The following is a 25,838-nucleotide window of genomic DNA, read 5'->3' as shown; positions in this document are numbered from 1 at the left end:
AAGAGTAGTGCAATTCACATCTATAAGACTAGCATGACTAAGTGAAAGCAAAGTGACTGTTTGCGAGACTTTATTAATGGAACGTATCCACACAATATGTGGGAATGAGTATAGTACCTGAGCAACTCCATTATGTATTTAGTTTCTCATTAGCACTTGCTAACTACAAAGTTTTTGTGCATATAAAACTGAAGGTGGAAACCACAAATAAATATTTGCTTCTTCTTACAAATCAGACAAGTGCTCACCAGCAAAAAAAAAAAGGAAATAGAAGTGCACTGTGAAGAAACAACAGCAACATAAGTATTCACAAATGCTAACAAACATGATGCTTGCATCATGGCCATGGACAACGAATAAGTCTGTCAAACGCTTTTTCTCACCCCATACTACACCTAACCCTTATGCAAACTTTTTATCCATAACCAGGACCTGTTTGGCTCCAGCAAATGATTCCATGGACATTCTTACAGCATCTTCATAATTTTCGAAAGGAACCAAGTTATTTGCAGGCGGCTGCAGCTTTCCCTCCAAAGAAATCTTGGTCAGGTAGTCATACATATCATCATCGAGTTTGGTGTTACCATGCTCCTTGGCCCACATTGTTCTCCAAAAGCCAACCACTTTAATGTCTTGGAAGATGAGAGCAGCTGTTGACACTATGACGGGTTGCCGTGACATCCCACCATAGGTGACCATGGTGCTACCTTTCATTAGGTGACGCATCATGTCAGTTGCATTCTTACCCCCGATGCAGTTGAGAGCCAGCTTCGGAGGTGGCACAACGGCAAAAATTTCTTTCATCACAGGCGTCCTTTATAACACAAAGGCGAGGGGTTTGGGAGTAAAGGAAATAAGCACAGCAATAATTACAATTACTATAAATGTATAACCAAGTGGCTTAACAAACAGCTTTTTTATAAGCTGACAACATCAGTAAAAGATGGAAAATGTTAAACCCATGTCAGGCAGCCATCTTAAAGGCCTTTGAACGAATTACTTGTAAACAGTCTAAAGTGCTAAACTGGCAGTTACGTTGCATGTGAAGCTAATAAAGTCTAATGCATCAATAGGGTCATGCAAAGCTGCGTCAAGGTCTCCAAAGCCTTTGAGCAGCACGATTGCACACTGTCATATACAATTCATTTAATGGTAACACATCATAAACAAGTTGTTACAAATAAGCTAGCACCAAAATATTAGTTAACTTGTAGCACAAGGTACTCAATCGAGAAAGAGTAAGATGTCCTCACTACAACATACTACAATGTAACTACAATGTTACCAGAAAGGCTAAACAGATCAGCCCTAAGCAAGAAATGTGGAGATAAAAGAAAAAAAAAACATTTCTAAAGAAATGACTTCTATGGACATTGAAGTACTTTGTTGCCACAAGAAGGGCTCTTCTGAAGACTATTTTACTCACATGTGTGCCCTTGCAGGGACAGTAGTTGTGAACTGGCACTATGGCACCATGTGTGTGATTTATGATATATTTCATAAAAACCAGATGGCCATGCTGTGTACTCGTAGCACAACTTCTTTGAGTTCCATAACATTATTGACTCTCAAATATTGTGCATTCTATAGAGAGTAAAGAGTGTCTAAGTAACACAGGTATCCGGTATCTACTAACATTTGTTTTCATGTACCTAATGAACTGTATGCTGAGTTTTCTATATTAATCATTAAGCATGATATAGTTCAATGCCCCATCAATCATGAGTGGTATTGCAAAGGTCATCCAGAGAAAAACAATAAGAATTTGTGAGAGGTCAATTATAATTTTAAGAATCCAAGGGGTGGTGCAGATAAAAATGTGATTCTAGGGTTTTACGTGCCAAAAGTGCAATCAGATTATGAGCCTTGCTGTAGTGGGTGATTAAAATTTAGCCACCTGGGGTTCTTAAATGTGTACCCGAAGCCAAGTACAACAGCATTTTTACATTTCGCCCCCCATCAAAATGCAGCCACCGCAGCAGAGATTTAGCCCTTGACCTTGAGCTCAGTAGGACAACGACATGCCTAGTGCAGAAGGTAAAAGGTGGCGTAAATACCATACAGAAATTATAGCTTTTTCATGCATTAGTGCCGGTGACAGTAGAATAACAACAAAACAAAAAGACTATTGAAAGGCTGTCTTAGAGCAGATGTCCACACTCCCACACTACAAAATATGATACATTAAAATTCCAGTTTTACCAAGCACTTTGCAACTTCACAATTGCCTATCAAATCACTGCAGGCATTAGAGCATTGCACAGCCTTCGAGATTATGGGACATCATTGTCCATGATAAGCTATGCAACATGAGCTCAGATCTCATTGGTTTTGGCAAAGTGCAATCATTATTACTTGCCACCACAGGAACAAAATGCAGTTAAACCTGGATATAACAAAGTCGGTAAAAGCAGAAATTTGCTCAGTTGTATCGAAATTTCGTTGTATTAAAATTCGACCATTTATGCAAATAAGTACACTTGCTGATCGATTTTCCTTACATGGAAAGGGGCCGCAGAATTTTCCGATTATCAGGCAATTGAAAAAAAAATTTAATGAGAGAAAAAATCTTTTTGATAAATTCAGGAGTCGGCAACAAATGATATGGTTTTCTGTCACGTACATCGACAATCTCTTCACATCGGCAGTACAAACTAAGCGAAGCCAGCCCCGCTTTTGTGTGCACTCCGCCCCCGCGGCTAATAGCGTCGCCTGCACTGGGTCGACGCTGCCAGGAAAAGCGCCAGCAGCGGGGAGCGAATCATTGAAACTCGAGATTATGCAACCTAGGATACTAAACGCGGGGGGAAGACAGCTTTCATGGTGCCACACCGTCTCGGAAATGCCCACACTTTGAAATACGCAGCACATTACCTCTAAAGCAGGGTGCGCGGCTGCGTATGCACTCAGCCGCGCTTGCACCCATGCGAAGCCACAGCCGAGACGCGCGGCAACTTACCCCCTACTCCGCCACTTCCGCGCTCTTGATCGCGTTACCATGGCGTTACCGCGAGCTCACCTCCCTTGCCCTTCTTTCTCTTCGCTCGCGTGGGAAGGCGTCGCTCGTGAAGCCAACAACTTTCTTGCCTCACCCTCGCACACTTTCACTCGCAGCTTAGTGCACCCCACACCCCACAGTGCACCCCACAGTATGTGGGGTACACTAGGATCTTACCACACTTGGAGTTTCTACGGAACACAGTGCGGCTCCACTTCGGCGGTCGCTCTTGTCGTGCAGCGCGCTATTTGAGAGGCACGTTTGCAAGCAGCCACTAGTAATTCAATCATTTGACTATCTGCGTTCGCGGAAGTTTCCATTTATTGACTCGGTGATTTCTTCGTGGCGGCAGTGAAATTTCATTAGATTGAAATCGCATACAAACACACTTCATCATATTGAGGTTCCAAATACATGGTGTTCTATGGATAAAAGGTTATGAAAAGTTAAATACTTCTTTATATCAAGAATTTCGTCATATTGAAGTTGTTTATATCAAGGTTTAACTGTACCTTCTTCATGACCTGAAATGTCTCACAAAACCAGTCTGCCTTACTGCATAAAATTTTTTTTAATCTCGGTTGTGTCTGTGCAAGAGTGAATCCCAAAATACCAGTTGGCATTTGCATAACGAGTGATATGGGCATGCCGCTGAAATAAACACCAGAGAGGTAGAAGTGTTCCAACAGCAAAATGTTTTTACGAAATCAAATACAAATTCATTACAGAATACATTAACCACTGGACGTCCAGTCAACTGAGCTTGTCAAAAAGAAGCTGAAAGACGACAATATCTGCAAAACCAAGGCAATGAAAGTAATAAAACAGAGCAACGGCACGCCACCAAATGTGAGTAGAGTGCTATAGCCATTGAGGGAACTAAACGACGCAGCACATCATTCTAAAGGAATGCAAACAAGGTGAGACTGGCTAGATAATAAATTGCGTTGCCTAAATCCAAAGAACAAATCTGTAGGCCTTCTAAAGGCAAGACACCCTTGTTCGATGACCGGAAAATAGTGAAAAGTTATCGGCTTCATGCATTTTCTCAAGAATTGTTGCCTCTGCACAACAACCACAGCTCCCAAGCCACAGAATTATTTTGGCCTTCTTCCCTGTGGACTTAAGCAGGACCCTGACTACACGACTTCCTTGGGACTGGGCAGTAACATTGTATATCCCAGGAGTGGTATAATCTGAACAACAAAACTTGTGTATGTCCATAAAACATGGTTTCACAAGACACAGTTGCAGGGAGCGTCAATTTAAACTGCAAGCTAACACTGCAAAACTCAGAAACCAAAAGGGTCAAAACAGTAAATGTAGAAAGAATACTGCAGTGCAGGTGCAACTCCCACTTTATTAGAGGGATTTGGCATACTGTATCCCCTGATCTGTGCCTGACAGCATGCTAAAGTGTTCTTTTCTGGCCCAAACACACACACAAAAAAATACATCAGTTTCTGCTATACCTTCTTTGACACATGCAGCAAGAGCTTTCTTCAGAGCACACACACATCCGGAATGAGGTCTGCTATGGCAGGAAGCAGGCAGGAAGCATCTGTGGCATCATCTTCATCGTGCAAGGTGGCAGCAGTGTCGGTACGAAGCAACGTCTCCTTGATTTACGCGCGTACCATCTCACACAACGACTTGCACGAAACCGAAAGCACATCAACGAATGCTTGAGAGGACTGTGTGCTCCACTGTAGACAAAAAGCTCCAGACTGCATGCATGGGCAGGCACAGCCAATACAATCTGCAAGCCTTCTGGCGGCTAATCAGTCTGATCTTAGCACATCCTTTTGTTCTTTCCATACGGGCTGCTGTTATCACTGTTCCCTCTGTGCGCATTGCATATGGGAATTATTTTGCTAGGTCATCATGGCAACCTTCTTCGCAAGAATGGCTTCAATGGTAATTCTAGAATCTTCAGGCTCTTGATGATGCCGGCTTTCGTGGCACCATGCTGTTTCTCTGCTTCTTCGATGATATTCCACTAGTCCCCAAGCATTAGCACTGTTCATTTCCAGGACAATGTGAGTTAGAGTTGCCAGACATGTCATTCAAGGTATACAAGGAGACGATTCAGTTACTTGGCTGACCAATGTTCACTCCGACTACAGCACAAAAGAGAAACCATGGGGGACGCTCATGACAGGGGTAGGCACTGTTGGACAAGCAGCCATACTAGCTAATATAATAGCTCATGTGGTGACAGATTTACTCAATTTGAATCTACGAGTAACCTGATTGCAAGCCAAATGTTAGCAACAAACCGTGTTTCTGATGTGCCGGAATGCGTTCACGGGAAAATTAAAAGAAAAATTGTAGAAGTGCGTGTACTGCTTCAAAACAGGCCACATTGTCGCAACTTGCTTCTTTAAAATAAAGGAAATTAACTCTACAGCTCCACCAGCACAAACACATGCATCAACAGCACCTCAGCAGCACAGGAATCACCAACCGATGCACCAGATCAACTCAGTGGGAGATCTCTTCGCCATGAACAGCGTGAGTAGGGGTTCGTCAACACCAATCACGAATGAACTGACTGTGAACGGGCAGACACTGCTGATGGAGATAGGTTCCAGAGCATCTAATTTGGTCATGAGCAAAGAGAATTTTCGAAACCTCTGGCCTGCATCTCCTGCACAACGGCAGTCTACAGACTTTACTCTGCATGTATGGTCGGGACAAAAATGAAGCTGTTAGGATGCTGTTCTGTGGAAGTGCAGTTGTATCACAAAATCGCACAGCTGTACCTGCATCTCATACAGGGCAAGGGTGCTAGCCCCCTTGGATGAGACTGGTTCTAGGCTCTGGACGTCAGAATCACTGGTATCAATGCCTTGACCCCATCTGGAATTTTGAAACGTGATGACGACTTGTTCAACAGACGGGTGGACAAACACATCAGAGAGCCATTGAACGTTCACTCGCAACTTGAAGCTACGCCAAGGTTTCTCAAATGTTAAGTGCCGCTAGCTCGCATGACCACACATGGGGAGCTCAACTCACCTATTGAGGCAAAGGAAATTCTAGAACCTGAGAAATCATCAGTGGCTGCACATAAAACGCCGACCAAACTCATGTTCAGCAAGAAGATGACAATGCCATTTAGCCTCATGACTCTGTCAGCAATATGCCATTCGGAAGAACCTGCAAATGATCACCTTATGAACATTGATCTGTGACAACAAGTCACCATGTGAAACTTCCACGAAACTTCTGCTTGGATCTTGGTGATGATATCTTCCCTGGCGAAAATGACTGACGGACAACTTTACAGGTGTCATCGGGATATTATTCAAAAGCACAACCGCATGAGAGACCACAATCATGGAGGAACTGTACATCGCTTGTGGAAATTTTAAAGTCCAAACAGAGAGCAACATCACTTGCTGGCATCACAAACGCACCTGACTTGTAGTGGTCACCCAATCAAGCCACCAGACTATTACAGACACCCAATCTTCACTGAGAGGGGGAGAGGTGATATATCCGTATGTATATACATATGCTGTTAAAGAAATGGACAGGTGAAAAAGGACCAAAGAACTCCGCCCTGTAACTGACGTTGTTAAGCTGTCCAAGAAGACGCATACCGTTCCGAGTCTGTGGTCACGGCAAAAAGTCTGGAAAATCGGACGGCGAAGGGTTCTCGCATCCGAAATTTCAGACGTTTTTATACACCGACTCTACGGGGCACTTAGCGGTGCCGCGAAGCCTTCCAAATTATCCGACGTCCGAAAAGTCAGTCGTTGACTCTACACTGGCAACTATTCCAGCGGAGTACACGGCGTCAAAGAGGATTCGTTATGATTCCTCTTTCTTACTCGAGCCAGCATTACCACGACTTTCGTTCCCTTTCAACAAAATTACTGCTCATTTTCCATGATAGAAGCCCAAATTCCTCGAGTATTTCCAGACTATTCCAAATCCCTGAGAATTCCCAGTTTCCCCTGTTGGTAGACTCCCTGTGCAATGTTTGTGCTACTTTTCAGAGAGAGTGGAATGCAAATAATGCAGCCTCAGGGATCAGGGCCATTTATGTACATATTTCGGAAGTAATGGTAGAAAAATGTGGGCACACAGGCATGGTTGGCATTCACTGCAAGTTCTGAACTAGGAGTGGTCGATGTTAATGTGCCTCATGGTAAGGAACATGAAATGGTGAATATACTTAGTATGCTTGAAAACTTAAGTACTGTAAGAATTCTGTTTGATAAAAGTGGCCCTTACACAGTGATGACATCTTTCACAATTAATTTAAGAACTTGACCATACAAAATAATAAATATCAGCCTGGTAGCCTTTGTATGGTATAAATAGCTTCAGTGTTCTGAGGATTCTGTTAGCACAGCACTTTCTCAAGCAGTGAACAGGCAGTTTACAAAGGCCAAAAGAGCACTCCAAGTATCTCACCTGCTTCTGTTATTGCTATATGAAGTGGTTAAAGGAACACTAAAGGAAAATAGTAAAGGAACCTAGCAGCACCTTTAAAGAGCAACTCTAACTATCTTGACCATGTCAAGCAAGGTATCAGCATTTTCAGGTTCCCAAGACCACCTTGTCACGTGTCTGATAGTAAAATTGTTTGTAAATTGCAAAATATTCTTAAATAAGCAAAAAAGAAAAAAAAAACAAAGCTAAGACCTGACCGAGTAGCCAAGAAAACATCTTCATGTGACGTCACAAAAGGCAGATCAGTGGAGAAAGCGTGCAAGGCGTGTTGACCCCACCAGCACGAAGCAGATGCTCAGTTGATTAGTGATCCCGCCAGAGCATTGGCCAATGTCTTCAGGTGGCAATGCTAGCTGCATCAACACTTTGGAGTTTCCAAACAGTGACAGCTATGCTTCTGCACTTCAGTCGACTACCTCCAGGGCTAGTTCGCCGTGCGGCTAATAATGCACTCCACGCAGAGACACCAAAGTACAGCTGCATGTAATCACGGTTTCACTGGTAGCTATGAATCCAACAAATTCAATAGCCATGAACTGCCCTTCACATTCCACCCGCCACCACGAGATACAGTGACCAGCACAACATATTGTGCTGCAACATGGGCAGCCCTAGAATGGGTAGCCCTAACCACTGATATGATATGTTCTGCTTACTATATGAGGTGTTTTACCACTTTTTAGGAAAGTGTTTCGCATATTCTCTATAATATGTCATGGCTCTGCGCATTTGTATGTCAGTTTATAGAGCGCATAATTTTCTGGAAGGATGCCACTGAGTGTCCAAAGCACTGACCAGTGCAATTGTTTACGTTGGCATGGTACAGCGACCGCTCGTTTTTCGCATTACATATATGCAAGTCACACATCAGTGACATCAAATAATGTCAGAATATAGCAAAACATGCAGATTTCGTGTGGGAAAGCTCTGTAGCATCACCCTGAGTCATGCTGATATGAGCGACTGGACACCTTCAAAAACAGAGAGCGGGAGACCATAGTATACCATATTTCCTCGCATAATGATCGCACTTTTTTGTCAAAAAAATTGACGCAAATTCAGGGGTGCGATCATTACGCAAGTTAAATTTCCCACGAAAAAACTTTTTTTTTCTCGTGAGTACATTACATGCATTGAAACAGTTTCTTACATATCAGTAATGAATAATATCGTTAATATCGGCAAGTTTGTGGCAATAATGTAGCCATGTCCACTTTGAGGGGATAGAAACAGATTGGTGCGCTTAGCTGCCAGTGACAGAAACACATGGCCACTATCCTAATACGGCACGTTTCAGCTAAAGGTGAGCGAATATCTTAGCTGTGTTACAAGCGTCGGCGTGTGAATAGGGTACACTTCTACCGTATCAGTATAAACGTGGCTACTATCTTTGCCGCTCGCGATTTGTTGCGTGCCCACGAGTGTAGATGAGAAGAATCAAAAGGCGCCTTTTTTGTTGTCGTTGACCACAACCATTATAAAGCCTACACATAATAAAGGCAAGTTTGGTTGTACCTCATTTTGTCATGGAAGTGCGGAAAGTGATGAAAGTAATGAAATGGGGCATCTACTTAAGAATATTTGGTGCGTGCAGACGCTTCGTTTGTCTTGATGAGTCGTTCGCATAGCATTCGACAGATAGCAAGCGCGATCATTATTCGCTAGACTTGGCACACGACATATCGCTCTGGCAAGTTCAGAGTGCGATCATTACACGGGAAATTAAAAAAAGCGAATTTTGATGACAAAGCTCACAGGTGCGATCATTATGCGAGTGTGATCATTGTGCGAGTAAATACGGTATGTGTTATGGTGCCTATTAATGACTCTTCATACTCTTCATACTCTTTTCATACATACAATTCACGAGCTTTGCAAAGTAGACATAGATTGAGACTTTGTTTAGAGAATATGTAGTTTTCTTGCAGAAATGCCGATGAAAAGTAGACATAGATTGAGGCTTTGTTTAGAGAATATCTAGTTTTCTTGCAGAAATGCCGATGAGGGTAGTGACACCCTTGGAAGCTGAATCAGGCGATTTTTTATGCTGCTTTATCACAGGGACCTCAGTTTGTTGCCCATTTGGAATTATAGCAAACAGTGCATCTCAGAAGCTAAATAATAAGTCAGCATAACAATACGTAAAAATACACCCGTGTGTGTAGTCGCATATTTGATTTATGGAAGTGCCACCGAGCACGACTGGCAGCCTAAGAGAATAGCAGCATACCAATGTTGACAGTGCGCCGTGTCGTCACTTCTTGCTCTAAACTATTTGTGAAGAATAGCTTATTTTAAGACCATATGGTTAAAACTGAACCACAAAAGCAATCTTTTTAATCCAAGTGGCTTAATTACCTTAAGCTAAATCGATCGGGTCCGACTGCACGAACTCGGTGACTGTGATAAGCCTAACCTCGGCTGAGCGCGATCGACATCAGCTCAACTGTCTGTGCAGGTGGCAATAGTGAAGTTTGTGAAGTTAACAACGTAACAACAGTTGCCACCCATCACCTGCCCATCCAGACAGAATGCAACTTCTCGTGACAGCTACTTCTCTGGACAGTAACTTCTCACGCCAAACACTAAAATGAATGCCGACTCCTTGACGCTGTTGTCTGCCATTAATTCCCAGCAAGCTTTGAGTATGCCACTCTTCACATCATAACACAATGTAGCCAGTAGATGAGGAGCAGGCTAGCGAGGCGGTTTGAAGGAATTAACAAAATTCATTAGTAAAATATATGAACAACTTTCAAACCTGCTTTTTTTCAGGACACGACGGAAGTGTGCAGATAAATGTGCCCAGCAAATTTTATTCACATTTGCTGAAATAAAAATATTACAGCAGGTGCCCTTTATAAGGGCCATGACACAGTCATTCGACTATCTGCAGTTCACCATTCTAACGAGAGTACACAGCCCAATATGGTTATAAAACACACAAGAAAATTGGACCCTCTGCATAAATTTGAACTAGGAATTTTTGTCTGTAATCATAGCCCATAAGTCCCTTCCACTGACTGAACACCATGTGGGAACGGGCTGCGTGGCATAAGGAAATGTGGGGCCCCCGTTATGTCGTCTGCACCGAAACAGTTCAAGACCAGAGTGAACATTTCACTCCACACATTTTGGCAACCAATGGAACAGCAACGACATTGCCATGAAATTGCACCCGCAATCCTCTCACTTGTCTGGTGAAAAGCCAGAACAGACTGCCAAGATGCACATCTAAAGCTTTAGGCCAATGCTCCGAAAGAACATCCGCGTTGAAGGCCTTATTGGCGTTATTAAGGTTCTTGTGGTCTATGGGGCTTCACGACAGACTCTAAGAATGCCGCCCCCTACCGCTCTGTAGTGTACGGGCTTTGTTCGTGCTTGTCTCCCTTTCGTTCTATGTCCCCCTTCCACTCTGTCTCTTTTTATCCCCCTTAACCCTTCCCCCTGCGCAGGGTAGCCAACCGGAACTACCTCTGGTTAGCCTCCCTGCCTTTCTCTGCATTATTTTCTTTCTCTCACTCTAAAGACTTAACAACGCATTCCAGCGATGACATATTTTCAGTTCTTGCTTCCAGTGCATGCAGTGCACAAAAGTATGGCCGTTGAGATCGGCTTCTATTACTCTGATGGAGCCGTTCCTGCAAATGCACTTGCATTTCATTCCCACTCAATATTCCCAGACTGCTGTATGGACCAACACTGACATAAAAAGATTCAAATACACATTTTCTACCACACCGAATACACTCAAATTTTGCAAGCTTGCTCTGTGATGCATATGGTTTAACATGCAATGCATAATTCAAGCTCAGCAATTTACTCTCATGGCCAAATTAATCAAAGATGTGGAATGTGTCTCTTATGAACGGGCTTCAAAGCTTTTTAGATACATCAACAATCTCCGATTGTTTTAAGGAACCATCAAAGTGTTGGCTATGGCAAAGCACTATAACGAATAGCCATTCCAGAGTGCTCTGGCAGTTTTTGATCTTAAATATTGTATTCGAGAATGTACACAGCTGTCGGTATTTATGCCTAGGAGATCAGAAGGGCATACTGTATTACCGCTCTGCTCATTCCTATAGCGTGAAGAGGGAGGCCACAGCTTCCTTACACTTAGAATTTGCTCTCAGGATGTGCGATTACTATGCAAGCTACCTTCATAACAAATTTTCCCCCATACAGCTAAGCAGTAGTTGATAATCATTGAAATGACTGCATTGTAAATTCCCATCTTTGCTGGTGGTAGGAGTGCAGTCCTATTTCAACAAAAAACACTGTTGATTCAATTAGGTTTCTTGCACACAATATGTGCATACTAGGTTAGAGATTGGGAAAAGAGTATGCCTAAGCATTTTATTCGTTGTGTAACATCGATCTTGTGCCCCATTACAAAACTGCAATTATTGGAAATGTTATCATATAGATACTAATGTACAAATTTCACTCAGCTAGAGCGACTGTTTAAAGTTAAATACAATATGTGGAGAGAATGTAGTGAACTAGGCCACTTGCCATTAACACATAAAACTTATCTCATTCATAAAACTTAGTAGTGTTGCCAATCAGCAGATGCACCGTTATCACAAAGATAACAACAAAATTAAATTTTAGGACGTGCCCCTCACCTCAGCTCCTCTTCAGTAACCACATAATCAGCTCCAAGAGACTTTAGTTTATCCTTGAGCTCTTGTAAATTGGGGCGGTCACGTACAATGTTGATGGAGTTGAGGCCCATACTCTTGCCTATCTGGATGGCTGCTTGCCCAACACCACTGTTGGCACCATTCTGGATGAATGTGTCACCTGGCATCATTGTCACAAAGTCGTAGAGCATGCGGTAGGCCGTCGGTGTATTCACTGTCATTGTCGCTGCTGTCACTATATCTAGCTTGTTAGAAATCTGAAATATTTGGTGACATAACAAAAGAGAATAAAACAGGGGTCAATAACTAAGTGACCCGTCCCGAAACATCAACAATTCAAAACGAAGAGAAAGCACAATGCATAAATCAGTGCAGCTATAGTTGGCTCTTCGATGGCCAACGGCATGAATTGGTCTGACTTTTCAGGACAATTTCACTGCACTGTAGCAATGAAATATAGCTAATGTTATTCAACGTTTGTGTGTGGCTATGCTTCTGCACTTCTGTCAAAATGTTTTGTTTTATTTGTTATCTTTAAGCCACAAAAGAAAAATGAAGCCTTTCTTTAGGCAAATTTTCTTTCTTGCATTACAGTAAAAGTACAGGAAATGTTGAAGCCCATTTTCCCCCATGTGCATTCACTGAAAATGTTTGAAGACATGTATTCATGAGAGCTGAGCGCATTTTTAACATTTATGATTTTAGGCATCGCAATTTATGGTATCTGCTCCTGCTAATGATAAATTAGCCACTTAGTATTAGTTGCATCAACACATCACGGCACCATGAGAAATACATGTAGCCATTGAGGCGCTCCAACAAGCATCCATTTTTTTCTAAACTTCTGTGATGCTGGGAAGCATTGAGAAACAACACTGGTACAAAATGAGCTCAATAAGCTCAATAGAAGCATGCAGAACATGCATTGGTTGCTTGTACAGTGCACTGGTGCACATAAACTGCTTCTGCTCATATTACAGGCAGCAATAATGAGATAGAAATCGGCAACAAGGAAAAACGTCTAATTTGATTAGAAAAATGGCCTATGTGGATAACAGGACAAAAAGTACCCCATTTTCCTCCTGTAGGATATGTTTCTCAGCTTTCATATTTCAGTTTTTGTGAATGCCTCCTGATCATAAACAAACTTGTAATGCTTCACAGACATGGCAATTCTTGTTCTTGCTATATCCATCATAGGGTTAAATGCTTCTCATAAGCAAACTATACAAAAGACTAAGGACCTATATGCATACCATTCACCCTAAGACTAAAGTTATCAGAGGCTGTGTTCTGGGACGGTCATGAAGGATACTTTCACTTTAGTGTGATGTAGTGTCTCGCATGACACTTTACCAGAGCAACAGGCATTCTACTAATTGGTGTGAGTCAATCAACATCCACTAAAAGACATATTCATGCATGTGAAAGACTGATATAGCTCCTGCCTGTGTTCTTAAAAGAACTTGCAGATTCAATAAGCCATGAAGGACTGACAAGGATACCTAACAAATATTATTTGCAATAGAACTCACATTTTATGCAGTCTTACTAGCGAAAAACAGTTGCTGTCACTTGCTAACACCTCATGCATCAAAATTTTGGCTTGGGTTAGTTGGTCTATTTCATAAGTACTATAGTCTAATCAGTCTGCAAACAACACTGACAAAGAAGAGATCTGCCTTGTGTCTCTTTTTTTTATCCCAGTACTTTTGCACGCTGCTTCCTAACTAACTAACTTGTACATCACTGTCAGGCTAGTGTTTGGTTTCTTCAATAATTCTGGGGTGTAACATGTCAAAACGACAAATTGATCCTGAAGAGTGCCATAATGGGGGACGCCAGATTAATGTCGACTAGCTGGGGTTCTTTAACATGCACCCAGTGCACAGTACACAAATATTTTTGCATTTCACCCCACTGAAAGGCGGCTGCCATGGCTGGAAATTGGACTTAATATGTAGCCAGCCCACCCACTCGTACAAAAAGTACTTTGGCATAAGCGTGGACAGAGGTTCTGCACTGAGCAATTTAGCTTGATTAGCCTTCGAACTGAGCTTTGTTTATGCAGCCATGGTGGGCATATATTGTGAACCATGACAACAGAACCCTTGTGTGGTAGTGCTCCATAAAAACTATCCGGTAGACCATGATCACTGCTCCAGTGCTGTGTGCCATCCAGTGAAAATATTTAAGTGTGGAGATTTTCAGCACACAACATACATTTTCTCTTTGGTAGGCGCCATTTAGCCTATTTTTCTAGTTATATTAGCAAGCAAGAACTGTGCGCTGTACAATTTGCACTTGAATAGAGAATTATGCCATAGACTGCACTGAAATGACAAAGCACAAGCAAAATGTAAACTGGGAGTCCCCTCTACCCAAATAGAAACCTATATGCACCAGGCGACATTTCTAACACAAATTTCTCTCAGCTTTGTTTTCTCTATTAAATTTCTATACGTTGACTTGCATTCCTCACATGTATTTTTCTTGTTCAGAGTGACTGGTATTAAGCTGCTGCAGCTTGACGAGCAAGTTTCATTGCATCAGTTTGCCAAACAACTTGCCTCTTAGATTTTAACATGCATTCTTTCATGCACAAGTTTAAAAAATACTCACTTTACGAAACCTCTTCTGGTCCCCTTTTCCAAAGTTTCTCCATGTCCCCCATGAATCACCAGGTAGAAGCACCCAATTTCCCGTTTCCAGGTTTTTAACATGTGATCCAACCTTGCAAGAGGAAAAAGGACGTGTCCTTTTCAATCTTTTTTATCCCATCATGTGATGCGAACTTCATGTGACGATTTATGTACATCACAATAATGGTAGATGTCATTGTGATGATGGATAAAATGAATTTGAGTTTCAACAGCAACCCAACACTTGTATGACTGTAAATTAGGCAACTTGCACAATGAATTGATTCGCAATAAACTACGCACACCTATGATATTGTTGTGACGGTGGAAACGTAGATGGCATCATCACTACATTGCCGAACTTGTGCTTCACAAGATGCACAGAGAAATAGTTGAGTGCATCTTCTCAACCCTGCAGTGTTTGATAAACTGCATTTGAGCCAATATTAACAAAGGTCTCTCTACAGAAAGCTTATTTCAGGTTACCAAAGTATTACTTCAAAGGAAAGCAAATGCTTTTGTCTGACAAAAATTAAACAAATGCATCCCCTATCTCAGCAACATATAACGCCAACCTACTGTATTATGAGAATGACACCTACAAACAAATGCTACAAAGCAAAATACTATCATCATTTCTTTTCGAGCATTAGATTGCAATCACTAATTTCATGGTCCTAAACAGTTAAGTAGCTCCTGTGACTAGAGCTGCAAATAATAGGGTAAAAATATCACTGAGATCAGGTCTGAAAATGGCCAAAAGCAGAAACAGGAAAATGTGCATAGCAATATGCTCAATGTGCTACTGCTTGCACCAAATATTTAACCTGCCATTTATCACCAAAATTTATGTTTTATCCCCTCACGTTCAACAAAATTTTAAGAAACATGTCTAGCATCTATTTGTTTAGATGGCAGCGCTTTTTGCTAGAGCCATACTGACACTAAATTTTCAAACTGAGATGTTTGTGTTGTTTCAATTCATCTGCACACATTGATATTTCTGACTTTGTGAAAATGGCAAATGCTGCTGAGAACATATTGAATTTTCTCAGTTCAAAAATCAAGATTGCAGATGAGTTGAAACTGCACCCTCTCACAGCACTGATATTGACATGATGCATTTTATGCTTCCCAGTTTCTCAGCAAATTCTGTGGCAGTTTTATGTGCCAAACCCACAATCTGATTATGAGACACACTGTTGGGGGAGACTCCAGATTAATTTTGACAACTGCCACTGCCAGGATGGAGCCTGCAACCTCAAGCTCAGCAGTACAGCACCACAGCCACTAAGCTACTGCGACGGGTGGCATTGACTGAGATGCCTTCGCAGAGCAATGCTGGACAAAAGGCTGCTTCTTTTCTGCACTGCTTGCCTACATGTTTCTGACTCCTACATTTCCTGTGCACAACACCAGCTATAGAAATTAGCACGATTCTTTGCTTGAAAAGAAGTCTGTAATCATGGAACATCAGCACATGGTAAAACGTTGTCCCTCAATACAAAGGAATGGCACTGCAAAAAACACAGCTTTTCATTTGTTTCCTGACACGAAGCTCCAGCATCAAGTTCATTTGCAGCAGTGCACAGTGGATGAATGCAGCTGTTCTTTCTCACCGCACTCTGCAGCTGCATCTTGCCAGCAGAACCCAGTGCATTTTGATAAAAAAGCATGCTGAGCATGGAAAAAAAACAAGCAATTTAGAGCAGGAGAATGAGTTAGCCTACAACTGAGCTTGGCCAATGAATGCATTATGTCTACCTTCACTGCTACTTGCAGTGCCATCACTTTTTGATCCACTACTCCGAGTGGAAAGAATTGGAAATGCTTTGTTAAACTTATAATAGTGGCGATGCCAGCTTGCAGGAAATTATTGGCCGCAGCTCATGAAGACGAAGATGGTGATTATCATTCAGATGGCGACGACTCAGTGTAAAAGTGCGTAGATATAAGATGAATTCGACAGCTGGCAACTGAACCATAAAATAAGGAACCAGCTGGCCGATCTGCTGTGCTCCTTGGCATTCTTGGTTTGTGAATCCATGTGATCAGGGCCGCTATCTTGTACACGTTCGAAAAGCCGACATTCGATTTCGCCTCGCGCAATTGTCCAGGCCGTGCCGATATCGTGGCCTAGGCCAATTTAGTCCAATCGCGCGAGGCGAAATCGAACGTCGGCTTTTCGAATGTGTACAAGTTAGCGGCCCAGTTGTTCTGATCATAAAAATATCAGCCGCAATCACCATTGAGCAGCACTACTTGTCATAATTAACGACACTATTAATGATTACTTCTCAAGTAATAGTTCTTGCCATGTCAGTCCTGTACAGTGAATGCAAAGGTACTCATAAAAGTTAATAATAAATACTTTGTGTTAGTACTCTTTTGACAGGAGACAAGAACAGCAGCTGCTGCTCTCACAAAGACAAGTACATCTATCTAAACGTTGGCCACAGTGACCTTCCTTGTTGAACCACTGCTCATCGCTACTACTTTAGCATAATCTCACGTCCCAAAACAATCACACTGCTTCTAGAAAGATAAGTACATTGCTCAGTGATGGTAGCTCTATATGTGTGTCATCATTTGGATAAAAGCAGCAGAACTATAGGCAAAGGAAAAAAATATTGTTTCTATGCATGGATCAACCGATAGAGTTAACGATCCATTCAAACTTGCTCTAAGGCCTAAAACGTCATTGCTGCAAATTGCTTAGCAGCCACAGGTACTATAGTGCTAATACCTATCTGGTTTTCAAATGGCACAGCCGGTTTTAGCAAGTTCATTTTTGAACAGCATGCATTTGCCACTTTTCTGTCTTGAATAAAGAAATGAAACATATACAGAGATCCAACATATGTTGAAATCTATGTGAAGCGGGCAATTAACTGCTATACAATTAAATTCAATGTATACAACTGCATATTGGCCAACCTGTGAACATTAAATTAATATAAATCTCGCAGACAACACCAGGAATGGAGGATATAACGTCTAACTTATATCTTGAAGTTTGCCTTGAGCTTGTGGTATACATAGAAGAGGCTGCTACACCCTCTTGTGGTACACCTAAGCACTTAATAAACGATGATTTACCTTTGAACAGAGCATACAAGCATCGACAAACTTGGTTCAGCAGAGACTGATAAGCAACACATTGTTCTTAGATCACAGGAACTTTTTCATGAATGTTGCTGTTTCCAATTTTGCCTGCTATAGGAACTTGTCTGAATAAACTTGCTCGATGCAGGTACTTCTCTAACGTACTTTCACCACCAAAAGACTTCCAAGGGTACAATCGTACACTAATGAAGGTAACTTTTTTGCAAACACAAATTTTCGTAATCCTTGATCCAATATTTGCATATATACAGCGAACACAAACTCATAAAATCTTGGAGAAAATTTGGGAGATATGCAACTGTCCTACTTTTGGCCCTGCAATGTTCAATCTCATGCAGTGTTTATGTTTATGCACTATATCTTCTGCAAGCTATACTGGAAAGCAGGCATTAGTTTGTGTGAATGCATGCTGTGAGGCGTCAACACACCAACCTCACAAGTGCAAAGGCGATCCTTGATACTTGTATGAGTAAGAAAGGTGAGGAGAGGTGTAAGCGGAGGGAAGCACAACAAATATGTAAATACATTTATGGCCACTTGTATCACAGTGGCACATACCCATTCTGAAAGATTGGCCGTGGATGGCCACACATACCCAGTGGCCCAAAAATGGATTAGGCCACATATTCAAATAAGGAAAACGTCAAAGAATTCATTCACTATCATGCACAACTTCATTAACAGATCTGTGTGTGTTAGAGCTTACATTATACATACAGGTCTTATGTAATTTTTTTTACATTATGCAGAATAGAGTTGGGCTAACTGCGCATGTTGCACAGTATTTAGTACTAATATAGGCCAGTTTGCTGGAGCTCCCATCCACCACACACATAACGTTCATACATATATCCAGCAAGATATTGACCGAACTAGCAGAAGCAGCCACGCCAAACCAAGGGGAGAAACGTAAAGAAAGCGTTGCTTTAAAAATATATTGCATCAACGTCTGTCACGTAGTCAAAGTGAAATAGAAGATACGGCAAAATGAGTGAGAAATGAAGAATGCTTCCGAGCTCTCACAGACCGACTTATGTAAAAGTTCAATAATTACATTTCACAACGGGTCAACGCACTGCCCGCAGTTTTTATGCATGTTGAATATAACGTGACATACATGGGTATATTGCTTTATAGTTCTCTTTTATAAAACTACAAGGTCAGAGAAATAAATGTGATGCCCTTTTAAGTTGTACATTTATATAACGTTTACTTTTTCGGTTGTTTTTTTCTGTGAATGTGCAGCACTCGTTCATAGCAAGTCTGGAAATGCTGCATCGTTCCCGTCAAATTGCAGTTTCCTGTCACAGCAAGTGTGGCTTTCGCACCTAACGCCGTTCCAGCTGTTTCTAGCTCGCTCCGTCCAGCTCTAGTCCACAGATCTGAAGTCGTGTGCGGAAGGTAGAGGTAGTGAATACGCTAGCGGGGAACATAGTGCTCACTGGTAGCGTGACCCATCATTTGTCTCTACTTTCACGTAGGGCGGCTGTTGATTGAAGGCAGGTGTGCAACACCTGCCGCTACACACGATTCGAACGCCATGATGCGACATCCGAATCACACACGTTAGGGGGTGTCCGCTATTACTCCATATCGATAAAAAGAAATTATCAATTGGGTGAACTGTGCATTACGTGAAGGCCTGTTTAGTATCGCAACATCTCATTTAAAACCTGAACAACTGGCACAATCTGCGAAATGCCGCAACACCCAGCTTTAATTCCGAGCTCCCGTCGCCATATGGTAACGAAAGCCCAGCTGAAAATAAAGCTAAAGTCGCTTGGCAGATGCCTAGTACCTCGACGTGCCACAAAATCTAGAAGAATTAAAAATCCCTACTCTAATTAAGATGCGAAACAAACCATCTCGATTGAGGAGCCAGCTAGATTCAAGTCAAGATGGAACTGAAGCGTATTACATACCTTAACGACTTCCCCTACACCTTCCAGTCCTGCTTTCGCAGGAAGGCTCGGCTTGATTCCGTAGGTCCCTTGAATTGTGTTTATGTCTGAAGGATTTATCGGTGCTGCCAAGATCTTAACCAGGATTTCGTCGGCACCTAGTGTGTCGGGGACGGCGTCCTCTACGCGCTCCAAAACTTTGCATGGATCTCCGAATTCCTTGAATTGTACAGCGTAGCTGTTCTTTCTTGAACACGTAATACTCATCGCATGACAAGGTTGGTAGGACGAGCAAAGCGGGGATCTAGATCCAAGAACAACTCCGAGAAAACGCACGCACCGCAACGACGCTGCCATGTTTGTTTTGACTATGGTTGCCAGATTAACCTTACCCACTGCGCTAAACTGCATTAAAAAATAATTTCTACCATGGTTCTACCATGAACTAGTTTCATCATGCATTTCCTGATGTTAAGTGAATTTAATGACATCTTGCAGTTGTTGTAACCACAGCAAATATTCCACGGCAGCGCGTTTTGAAATATTGAAAAATATTGCGACAGATGGCGAGACGCCGTCAACGAGTCGGTCTGGCGCGTTTTTTGAATTGCCAGAATGGTGTTGAGGGCCGGACGGACGGAAAAACTTAATGAGAAAAGGACCTGCGAGGTTGCCAGCTCGGGCTCAGGCCACCTGAGCATTATGTGCGGTGAGGCAGAGACTTTCCACCGCTGCCCGGGCCCACTGGATGGATCATAGTTGGTCGTGTAGTCCCGAGCTAGTCAGAGCGCTTAGCCATCGCTCCCCGAGAAGGTCCGGTTGTAGGAGGAGGAGTCGATTTTAATGAAGAGAAAGGAGGAGAGGTCGGCCTGGAGAGCGTGTCTCTAGCCTGCTACTCCTCACTGGGGAATGGGGAAGTGGGAAATACAGGGAAAGGTAGGTGGCGGATGATAATGATATGGTACAATGACATACTATATACACGTTGTCCAATATGCGGATGCGCAGTGGAGACGCACTACACTAAGAGTAATCTTGTCCTTACAAAAAGTAATCTTGCCACAAAAAGTTTTTGCGCAAACACATCTCGCACTGACTACACGTCTCACAGCTTCTAGAGGCGATCGTCTAAACCAGTCTCACTTAAAAAGTTCAAAAGTGCTTTTATGGCACGTTGGGCACAGTCAACACTCCTCCACGCGCCCAAAAGCTTTTCTTCTGAAAAGGGGCGGGAGCCCAAGCTGTCAACAGTAGATTTGAGTTGTCTTCGTTCGGTCGCATATTGAGGGCACACGCAAAGTACGTGAGCTATTGTCTCGAGAGCGTGACAGACGCTACATTCAGGGTCCCGTGCTTGTCCAATCTTGTGAAGGTATCGGTGGGTGTATGCCACACCCAGCCGTAATCGATGAATGAGTGTTTCCTGGCTTCTCCGCAACCGAAGTGGAACCCGGAATTGTAGTCCAGCGTCAAGTCTATATAGGCGCTCCTGTCGATGTTCGGGGTTGTCCCAATGTCGTGCCGTAGAAGTTTTAATGGTGTTATGGAGCAAGGTGTTAATGTCATACCGGGAAAAATGAATTTTTACAATGGTGCCGTCAGTGTGCGCCTTTTTTGCTTCCGCGTCAGCCTGTTCATTTCCAGCTATTCCACAATGGCCAGGAATCCACTGCAGCACGATGGTGTGCCCGGAATGAGACGCCTCAGCAAGCAGAGACATGATGTCATAAACGAGAGGACTATATGCGGTTCTGTCATTCATATAATTGCTGATGAGTTGCAGTGCTGGTTTTGAATCACAGAACACTGTCCACTTCTCGAGACTCTGTTGCAGTATGCAGCGAACTGCTTCTCGAATTCCGGTCAACTCAGCTGCTGTAGACGACGTCCTGTGTCCTGTCTTGAACCGTTGTGCGATCCCCATTCCTGGCACCGTGTAGGCAGCCGCGGAAGAGGTCTGTGTCACGGAACCATCTGTAAAAACATGTTCATAATGTTCATACATGTAAGCAATGTATGATAGCGCGAAATGCTTGAGACCAGCAAGCGGCATTTTCGACTTCTTCGTTATTCCAGGGATTGAGAGTCTCACCGTTGGCTTTGCCATCGTCCAGGGTGGAACTTTGGGTATGTCATATGGTTCGAAGTCCGACGGCAATAAGTCTTGCTGCGACAACACGGCTTCTGAGTAAGCGGACACAGGCCGTACCCTTGTGATGTTCGCGAGTGGATGATTCCTGTGTCTAGTCAGTAGCCTTAGATGTACTCGCAATGGCTCATGTTGCAGATAAACTCGAGCTGGGCACGCACGTGCCTCTGCAATAGTGCCCCAAGTAGACGCACATCGTGGTAGACCTAGGCAAATTCGCAGTGCGCGAGCCTGAGCACTTTCAAGCGTGCGTATAGCAGTTGTACTTAGCCGAGAAAGTACAGGCGCACTGTAGCGGAAGTAGCCAACAAAAAGTGCCTGGTAGAGCTGCAGAAGAGATGACTTGGATGGCCCCCATGAATTTCCAGACATATGTCGAATGATCTGAGTAAAGCTGTCCAGCTTTCTTCTTAATCCAGAGAGGTGCTTCGACCAAGATAAGTCACGGTCGATGGTGACTCCGAGAAACTTGAAGTGGGTTACTGGAGGTATAATCTTCCCATTAATCATGACGGGGTAACAGGCCATTGACTTCCGTGTAAATGCCATGGTTACACTTTTTTCCGGTGAGAGCTGCAGTCCGCGACTGTTTAGGTATGTCGACGTTATTGACACCGCGCGCTGCAGCTTCGTTTGCACTTGCAAGCGCGTTAAGCTCGTGGTCCACATACAGATGTCGTCTGCGTACACAGAGACCGAGACTGTGCGTGCGTGTTCTTTGACCAGTCCAATCAGAACGATATTAAATAAAGTTGGGCTCAATACACCTCCTTGAGGCACTCCACGATAGACGGGGTGGTTCATTGTTTCACCGTCTGGAGTTGTCATGAATATTGTTCTCCCTTGAAGATAGCTGGCTATCCACTGATGCATACGTCCCCCGACGCCACATTCTTCTAGGGCATTTAAAATTGCATCATGTTGAACGTTATCAAAAGCACCCTTGATATCCAGAAAGACAGCAGCCGTTAATCGACGACGACGTTTCTGATGTTGAACAGTTGTTACTAGGTCGACGACGCTGTCGATTGACGACCTACCCTTTCGGAAGCCTGTCATTGCGTCTGGATATATATTACGGTTCTCCAAAAACCACTCCAGGCGCGTCAAAACCATGCGTTCCATGGTTTTACCTATGCAACTGGCAAGCGCCACAGGTCTGTAGGAAAGCATAGCATGGAGTGTCTTGCCTGGTTTCAATAATGCCACAATTTTGCTTGTCTTCCAATGGGCAGGCACAGTTCCCGAGGACCAAGAGAGATTATATAAAGCCAGGAGCTCTTCAGTCGCTCGAGGGCCTAGATGGCGCAAGGTAGAATAGGTAATACCATCAGGACCAGGCGCACTTGAGTGTCTTGAAGAGGAAATCGCTGCACGCAGCTCTTGCAGCGTGAATGGGAGGTCGAGACGATCGTCCATTGTTGGAGGAGCGCACCTGAGCACTGAAGCTACCGTTGCTGTAGATCCAGAGAGGTGTATGCAGAAATCTTCCGCGATTTCCTTCTCACTGCGCTTCTGGATGATAGCCAAAGCTCGGAAGGGACGTAGCTGTTGTGGAGAAGATGGTAGTGCTCGTACAACATGCCATATTGTGGACAACGGTTTTCTTGGGTCCAGGCTGGTGCAAAAGGACCTCCAACGTTGTCTGTCGAGCTTGTCTAAGTATCTTTGAATTTTCTTTTGCACACGGCGTGACGTCCTCAAGTCGGATATCAATTTAGTTCGCCTGTATTTCCTCTCGGCGCGACGACGAACAGCCCGCAGCTCTTCATTTACAACGTCGACGGATGTTCTTGAATTTGATGCTTGGATGATGCATGTTGTTGCGTGCATTGCTGCTGTAATTCGCTCTTCAATCTCTTTCGGTGAAATTATAGAGTTGTAGGATTCTTCTAGCTTGTTCTGAAAGGCATCCCAGTCAGTGCGTCGCGTATGAGAACTTGGAAATCTTGTAAACCACCTCAGTTGTACATACGTAGGTAGGTGATCACTGCCATACGTTTCAGCATCTGTGCACCAGGCAGCAGAAGACGAAAGGCATCGTGAAGCGATAGCTAAATCGAGACAGCTGCTGTACGTTGTTCCACGTAGATATGTTGGCGAGCCGTCGTTCAGGATGGTGAGAGCATTGCTGCTTGTGAAGTCAAGAAGTTGTCTTCCTCGAATATTTGTGATCCTACTACCGGTTGTATGTTGTCCTCTACATATATTATCCGATCTTTGTGCACTTCGATAAGGTGTGTGCCATGTCTGCGTGTTCGTGCTTGCAGAGCTTGCAGCTCGCGTCCGGATATTGTTTTGAATTTACTCTGTTTAAATGTACTGGGTTTCGGAGCGTTCTCGTTTGCAACCTTTTCCAATCTGTTTCTTGAGACCTGTCGATTTGTTTGTGAGGTTGTGGGTATGCTTCTCTTTGTTTCTTATGGTGTGTTATGTCGTGCTACGTGACCAATCTGTCCCTATCGTCTTTTATCGCCACTTCGTCGTTATCGCCTCCTCCGGTTTTCCATCGCCTCCGTATCCGAGCTAGCCCTAGGGATAGTAGGAAGCAAGGAGATCAAGCCACACACATTGATCTGGTTTCCAGCCCACATGGGACAGATCGAGGGTGCCCCGCCCAACCTCAACGAGTCGGCACACGGAGCTGCGCGAGGGATCATCAACGGCGTAGCTACCGGGCAGCGTGACGCTGGGGGTACTGACAATCGGGACTCTCCTTCCTCGCACACCGAAATTACTAAGCACTTTTACTTGGCTCGCAGGATCTACCCCCTCACACATTGCAAACTCAATAGACCTCAGGCTTTCACACTAAGGCTTCTACAGACGGGGGCATACCCAAACTCCCTACTTCTTCACAAGATGTACCCCGAAATTCAGACAACTAATGCATGTTGTCTATGCATTTGTTCATTCCCTATGCAATGACTTAGCGAATTTACCTCACATGCTCTGGCGATGTCCCGCGCTACGCGGCGAAGAAAGCACCACTTCTTCACGCTGGGATGCGGTACTACACAGCCCCAACCTCGAAGAACAGTCCAACGGGCCCGCGACGCGGCGGAGAGGCTCGGCCTCCCTGTCCCAACGTGGGAGCAGCCCGCTGCGCGCTAGTGCGCGCCCTAAAGGATTCTAATAAAGTTTTATGCGAAGCATATTACGAGAGCTCAACCCAGCTCCTCAGGCGCGGCGGTGTCGCCTTCAATGACCTTTGACCCCATGCCATACCACGTTACACCGTGACGTCACGACAGAGGAGAAACGGGGCTCCAACTCGCGGCGTCGCTCAACTCTCGCAAGATGGGCTGGGTGGGAATCGAACCAGGGTCTCCGGAGTGTGAGAAGGAGACGCTACCACTGAGCCACGAGTACGATGCTTCAAAGCGGTACAAAAGCGCCTCTAGTGAATGCGGTGTTGCCTTAGAAACGAGCTGTTTCTAAGGCTCAGGCGTGCGTCGCTTGCTCAAGCGCACATTTCGTTGCCGCGCCGAACGCTGCGTTGCTCGACGCTCACCGCGTCCAATGCGGGGCGCGTAGTCGCTGGCGGGTCGACGGGAACGCTGTCGCGTTCCACTCTTGAAGGCGAAGCAGAGTAACGCATGAGTTGTTTCTTCGTCTAGCCGAACCAAATATAGCCAAGCGACAGCAGTTCACCAGGCTAAACAGTGGTTCAACAACTAAAATAAAGGCTAGTATGCTTCGCATCCTGGGCTTAACCTTAGCTAAGCCACAGCCATTTTTTCATCCATCCATCCATCCGCCGCAGCCCTTCCCCCTTCCCCGGGGGTTGCGGTCGAGACCATCGATATTATTCATCACTACAAATCATAATTATATATATATATATATATATATATATATATATATATATATATATATATATGCTGTAGTGAAGAATAATATCGA

The 25,838-nt window shown here is 43.7% G+C and overlaps 1 protein-coding gene across 1 annotated transcript; it reads right to left on the bottom strand.

Moving 5' to 3' along the window:
• Positions 1-47: 47 nt before the first annotated feature.
• Positions 48-20,160, bottom strand: LOC139060065 (enoyl-[acyl-carrier-protein] reductase, mitochondrial). The gene is made up of 4 exons (XM_070538851.1): positions 19,805-20,160; positions 14,737-14,847; positions 12,097-12,371; positions 48-814 (listed from the first exon to the last, which is right to left on the bottom strand). Exons 1-4 carry the CDS (start codon positions 20,138-20,140, stop codon positions 403-405), a joined length of 1,134 nt encoding a protein of 377 aa, XP_070394952.1. The 5' UTR covers positions 20,141-20,160; the 3' UTR covers positions 48-402.
• Positions 20,161-25,838: the final 5,678 nt, after the last annotated feature.

The sequence above is a fragment of the Dermacentor albipictus genome, chromosome 5 (genome assembly GCF_038994185.2).
Source record: "Dermacentor albipictus isolate Rhodes 1998 colony chromosome 5, USDA_Dalb.pri_finalv2, whole genome shotgun sequence".
Classification (NCBI taxonomy): Eukaryota; Metazoa; Arthropoda; class Arachnida; order Ixodida; family Ixodidae; genus Dermacentor; species Dermacentor albipictus.
This window is presented reverse-complemented; position numbering and strand designations above follow the sequence as displayed.